The sequence below is a fragment of the Aplysia californica genome, unplaced genomic scaffold (genome assembly GCF_000002075.1).
Source record: "Aplysia californica isolate F4 #8 unplaced genomic scaffold, AplCal3.0 scaffold00317, whole genome shotgun sequence".
NCBI classification, from domain to species: domain Eukaryota; kingdom Metazoa; phylum Mollusca; class Gastropoda; order Aplysiida; family Aplysiidae; genus Aplysia; species Aplysia californica.
The window spans coordinates 530,673-537,322 of record NW_004797587.1 but is presented as its reverse complement, the minus strand read 5'-3'; the positions used below and the strand labels follow the sequence as shown (position 1 = coordinate 537,322).

Here is a 6,650-nt window from a genome sequence, read left to right as displayed (position 1 = left end):
AAACCTTTAAAGGCACATTTTAATGACGTCATTTTTATGTCAGTAGATTCATGTTCAGTACAATGTTATGTAAATGACTATGTATCCATTTATGTATTTTGTGAAGTGCATTGTGAATATTATTCTATTATATATGCGCTCATTTCGTGACGATGAGTAAGCGTGCGCGTGTGATAAGTAAGTAGATGTGTGTGTGTGTGTGTGTGTGTGTGTGTGTGTGTGTGTGTGTGTGTGTGTGTGTGTGTGTGTGTGTGTGTGTGTGTGTGTGTTAGGCGTGGCTTAGAGGTCAGCGGTATTGACACCCTCTCTGTTTCACCCGGTCACATGTATAATATATTAACATTTTGCCTTGCTCACATAGGAGGGCCCGCCTTTCTGCTCAGTGTAGATTCGTTAAAGATTTAGAAGCTTACCTGCCTGTCAGTCATGATGTTGTCCTTGAGTTAGACTGTACGGCAAGTCGGGATGATAACCTTCATAGTTCGCTTCACAAGCTTACACGTACATCTATTTGTCCTTTTAAGTAATTCGACAATAATTTTAGGAGTCCCGTCTCCCGCTACTAAGATGCTCGTACCAACCAGGCGTTTGTGAGGCAAAGGGTGGGGATAAGGGGAAAAGGAGGGGGGGGGGGTAAGGAAAGGTGATTCTCTCAAACTTGCATAATTATACATGTAATATAACGCATATGATCCCGTATTTGTTCAACACATTACTTTTAAAGAAGAAAACAAAAGTTGGGCAAATATTCCGTCAAATGAGATCATCAAACCTTTTGCTCTGCTAACTGTTCTGTTGTACGTGAATGTTTCAGAAAACTACCACGATCCCCCCGCCCCGCCATCCCTCGCCAATGATTTTTGACGATGGCGGATAGACACGTCAGCAGGCGGCTTGACGAGCACGTTGCTCATAACATTACATCTCACACAGGGGACCGGCCAGCCCACCAACACAACCCCCACAGCGAACTTGACCGTGATCCCCAACATGACCCTGAACAGGCAGCTACTTTATTCCCCCGCGATGGGTCCTCGGGAGGTTTTGAACCTGACAACAACGTCTACCCACCGAGTGAAAGCGGAACACGCAGTCCGTACTGCAGGGGTCACTCTGCTCACAGTCCGTGTAAAAGTGGACGTTCCGCCCAAGCCCCGCTCAGCGACTCCGGCACAACACAAGGTTCCGTTAGCGGCGGGCCGGACTCCCAGGGCACCACCGCCCCTCCTTCAGAAGGGATTCAGCTGACGGACCCGTCTACCGGCCTCTCTGTTCCGGTGAGGGACTCGTGCAGCTCTCCGTCCTCTGTCTCCTCCCTCCAGCCGGGTTCGGCGCATCGCGACAGCGGCTACAGCACTGAGGTCTCTCCCGCCAACACCTGCTCTCCGGCCAACACGGCCACGCCCCCACGCCCTCGATACTTCCTTTTCGCTGACAACGATACCACCCAGGCGGGCTCTGAAGGTCGCGGGGAGGGTCAAGACTGTCAAGATATTTCCCGTTCGGGTTCCAGCCAGGTCGAACAGTTTGCAGAACTAACCGAGGCCTCTCTAGCGTCAGCGACGGTGTCAAGTGCGCTAGACGAACTGCCAGGGCAGCAGAGAAAGTCTTTGTACGAGAGAAGATTAAGTCAGAGAGTGAGACATCCGGCGGCCCCCTTAAGACTGTCCCCTGATATATTTCGCCGAGCGAGTACCCCAGAGTCAACTCCGCGGGCTCTGGCTAACCACGATGACGTCACGCGGTTAGAAGAGTCAGCTGATAGGTCATACCTCGAACGTGTGCAATTTGACTTCAATAGCGATGATGATGATGAGGAGGAGGAGGAGGAGGAGGATGACAATGAGCCGACCAGTGGGGAGACTGATGGGAAGAGGAGTTCCTCGCCTCGCGCCGGGCACGGTTTATTAAGGCAGCGAACCCTTAGCGTGGTCGGGACTTTCGATTCTTCTGGAAACTTTATAGGCAGGCAGTCGTCCAGTAACGACAGCGGCGATAATGACGGTGGTGACGACGACGACGAAGAAGTGTTTTACACCACTGGTGTGTTGGGTCAGCAAACGAATCGGATGTTCCGAAAGGACAGCTTCTCTCTCCGGACTCGACGGTTTTGTTCCGACGGCGACAATGGGGAGTCTGCAATGGGTGACAACGCCCCCTCCAGACGTCGTGGAGGAGAGGGTGACCATCATTTTTTGAGCGAGGATGTCCGCCAAACATTCCACAACGAGGGTGCTACTTCTGGTACAAGTCCCGGGCGTCTCCTCGCTTCTTACGGCTTAAGGAGAAGAGACGAAGGGTATTCCCCCGAACGAAAAAAACGTACTGACGTCAGAAACAGTGGTCACGTGACTGACTCTTCTAGAGGCAGTTCTCCCACGGCAATGCTGATGACGCAGAACTTCAGAACCGACCCGGCTCTTAGTAGCAGTCAAGGGTTTGAGTTTGAGCCCGAGCCGCGTCACGACGAGGCGATAGCAGATGATGAGAACCGGCCTGACGTCTGCTGTGAAGCTGACGAGGATGTGTTCACCTTTGACCTCGACGACAACGCGGACAGTATTGGCGGAGCGACAGGGGGTGTCTTGCCTCGCTATGTCTCATCCCCGAGCGGAAGGGGGCGGCCAGGAGGATCCCGTATGTCCCCGAGAGGACCCGGACGATCTCCCACCTACCACGAGAGACACGGGCGTCAAACTTCCAGGGCGTCCCCGACTGGGCTTGTAGTGACGTCTTCCTCGTCCCCCCTGTCCGCTGCGCTGTGTGAGCACCGCCCCCCTCAGAGCCCCGCCTCCCGTTTGAGAATACGTCGGACTGGTCAGCCGCTGCCCGTTCCGCTCATGGACAATGTCCGGCTGGCCGGTGTGAGCGGCAGTGTGACCGTCTCTGTGTCCACGCAGACGCCGCATCAGGCTTCCATGCTCATCCGCCAGATCTTGACCACACCAGTGGCGCTTCCCAACGAAGCTAGAGGTGAGTCCAACGACATGATTATAGAATAAATAACTCAAGTGTACGTCCGTTCGTCTGATTTTGTCTAGTTATTATCATTATTATTATAATGGCTGAAGCCTTTCTTTCTGCTCAGATGTTTCGGAATTGAGGGAGCGGTGGGTGTGTGTATGAAGGCTGGGATGGCCTGGAAAAAGAGAGATGAAAACTGAATCAGGGTTAGTTGGATCTCCTTATTATTTTTTTTTAAAGAAACGAGCGGTGGATAAACGAATAGTTATGTCTTCTGTCCGTGTGATTCAATATTCTGTGACAATTGTGTTAATAGTGTTATGGAGAAGACGGTAAATGTCAAAGGCTAAACAGAAGCCTTTGCTATGTATTTATTTGTCAATGCGATATGCTGTGTACACTTGTCACTGTGATTGTCTGGCCCGACCTGTGCAGGCAGAGTGGAACAAGCGTACCCTCTGCTTTGGATATTTTTAGCCCTTGGCCATTTCAGGGGCTTTACCTTTCTTAAAAATAGAAATTACAAGCTGAAGCCTAAATAAGAATTGCCGAAACTTGATGGAAATATACATTATAGGCATATTCTGGAGTTCCCGAAACTTTTGATGAAAATATACATTACAGGCATTATGCGAAATTCCAGAAACTGTTGACGCCCTGATATATTTAAGATTTGTTTCTTGTGTCAGGCTATGGTATTATTACAAGGCAAATATACACAGGACTTGGGGTAAACGTTTCCTGCAGGGAAATGTGGCACTTACAAGAAATCTTTACAACATGCTGGTTGTATATAATATGTACTGCTATTTTGCAGCATGAGGTGGATAGCTGTTACTTGTTGAATATATAGTTGCATAATGTTTTAACTTTGTCTGTTTCGCAGCATGAAGTGAATAGCTGTACTTTGTAAAATTCGTAGTCGCATAATATTTTACATTGGTCGAGGGCGCACCCTGTTCTACGCCTTTTAACTTTATTTAGAATGAATTCTTCTTGATTTCTGAAAAAATTATTCCTGCTTGATGATGATGATGATGATGATGATGATGATGATGATGATGATGATGATGATGAGGATGATGATGATGATGATGATGATGATAAAATCTGTATTGTACTGTTTTTCATAATGCCAAAGTGTTCCAAATAGCATGTATTGCCGATCATTTCAGAGATAAGTTCATGGTACATGCTCGTTACTGACTGACACTTTTTTTATACGCTCGTCACGATTAGCGCGGGAAGTACCTCCGGTCCAACGGACGCGTGCTCAATGCCTCGTTCCCGGCGAGTCTCTCTCTCTCTCTCTCTCTCTCTCTCTCTCTCTCTCTCTCTCTCTCTCTCGCTCTCTCTCGCTCTCTCTCGCTCTCTCTCGCTCTCTCTCGCTCTCTCTCTCTCAATCTCTCTCAATCTCTCTCTAAATCTCCCCCCCCTCTCTCTTTCTTTCTCTCTACCCCCCCCCCCCTCTCTCGCATTGGAGCGCTCCATTTAACCAAATAAAGGGCACGGAGGGAAAGTCGACTGTATAGGGGGAATGGCGTTTTACCCTTCGTTTGAGCGCCCACGTTGTGTACCAATGCAGCGATTTTATTATTTTTTAAAATAATCTTTAAAAAATTTTTTTTCTTGGGTTTTAGAGAGAGCAAAAGACGCCGGCCTTGAGAGAGCCCCCCAGTGTAGGTTATTACAATGTGAGTCTACGGGCTGTGTCATGACCCTGCGAGTTTCACCTGTATGGGTTTGGAGTTGTACATACGGCTGTAGGTCACAGCAGGCCTTTGTGCTCGGATCAGACACCTGATTAAAGTTTAGTTTAATCTTTTGTTATGTTCAAGCATGCTACCACATGTACAGTGCGCGCCTGTCATAAATACCCCCCCCCCCTTTTTTTTTTAAAGAAAAAAAAACCTTTTTACATTCAAACCACCCCAATCCCAATTAAGTTAATGTATGAACGAATAGTATTATGACAGGTCGCTGTGTGCCAACAGGCCATTGTAACCTTTCTAATAAATGTACATGTATTAGCGAACTTAAAGTACATTGTGAACTTTTATGTTCAGATATTTACTTCAGTCTGCCCTGTCCCTTTGTTCTCCCGGTTAAAATGTCACGCCCGTCCGATGTACTTTTGTGATATTAAAAGGGACATTAGAGGGGTAAGATTATTAATGAGTGAGAGGTTAGGGGGAGGGTGGGGGGGGGGGGGGTACCTAAACTGAGCTTTTTGGCTCCTCGTATTTGGTCCAGCAGCAGTATCTATAATTTCAGACAACCTGGGCACCCCTAACTTCTTTTAAACAATTAGTTACCGAAGACCTTGTTCTAACGGCTATCTGTATAAGACAGTCAGCTGTACAACCGCTTCCGATTTCCGCCCTTTCGGGGTTTTTTTAAAGTTAACTTTTAAAAAATACTTAAATAAATAAATTAATTAGTTAATTAGTTTATTTGTTTGCGCTCGTCTCTGAAGCGGAAAGTCTGGTTCGAGCCTCGTTTCGAACACGGATTTTTTTCATCCTTTCCTGCCCTCCCAGCAGTAATGGGAACCTGACTTCGAGTCGGGGAAGTAAAGTAAAGGCGGCGTGGAAAGGAACTGGCCACCCTACCACAATATGCCGAAGGCCCAGGAAGTTGTCTCACTAACAAGGCTATCCCTAATGTTCGGATCGGATGCGGGAACAACTTTACTTTATTTTTTTTTTATCGTTACAATAACATTACATAGACTTTGAGTATGACGGCTGTGTGTCAAAGACGGCCACTTTTCGAAAACAGATAGCCGTTTTGGATAGTATAAAGACAATTTCGACCCTATTTTTACCGATAGTCTTCGTATGTTTTGTGTTACATTGCATTTTTATTGCACGTTTTTAAAAATCTCCCCTCCCCCTTTACAATTGGCAGTTAAGATAACTTAAGCAGCCTCAACATTGTCAGCCAGGTCAACTGGCGGAGATATTCAATAGAAAATGCCCCCACTCGAGAATCGAACTTATGTCTCCTACGTGCAACTGCGAAATGCCCAATGACCTTTAAGAACTTTTTATATAATCTCTTTGGAAATGCTTAAACACTACAGTGTAGTCGCCGTTACATTGAGTTCAGTTGGTGGTACGTTTCTTTGTTCGGCCGGTCTGGTGTTGGGTGTTCTGACGATATACTCACGTATAATTTTAATATTCAATGTTAAGGCGCCATCTCTATTATCTAGTTTTTCACGATAAGGTATGATCGACCCAGCAGCATAGTCTCGTTGTGGGACTTTGTTGTCACCGTAAATCTGTGCTGGTTGCTCTGACTTCCTGTATGCATGTTTCACTTACACGTGTTAATGTAAACTTCGCAGTAAAAATGTCTTGTTCCCTATAGGATATTGTTTTCTAGATAATGTCGGTAGTTTTAATCGTAGTTATTGTTGGTTGTTGTTTTTGTTTTTTGGACAATGACGTTATATCATACTTTCAAATGTCATTGACTCGTAGTAGGTGGTTGGCGGGTGCTCTGGTGTTGCTTCTTCTTTCCTATCAAACATCTATCGTCCCTATTTCCCCTTCTTCTTTTTATGTTTGTTACTCTCTTGTAACACCTCTAATCTTCTGGCGCTCATATAACCTCATGCAGTTGCGAGTGTCGTAAAACCTCTACTAAAACTAAAAACTAAATCGACCCCTAAAGCGCCC

At 46.6% G+C, this 6,650-nt stretch overlaps 1 protein-coding gene across 1 annotated transcript in view; it reads left to right on the top strand.

The window, feature by feature from the left end:
* LOC101846433 overlaps window positions 1-6,650 on the top strand; it is a gene marked incomplete in the record, with an annotated part of 37,956 nt that overhangs the window by 6,508 nt on the left and 24,798 nt on the right. Inside the window, 1 exon segment of the mRNA XM_005102213.3 lies at window positions 815-2,974. Coding sequence (XP_005102270.3) covers window positions 867-2,974 — 2,108 coding nt within the window.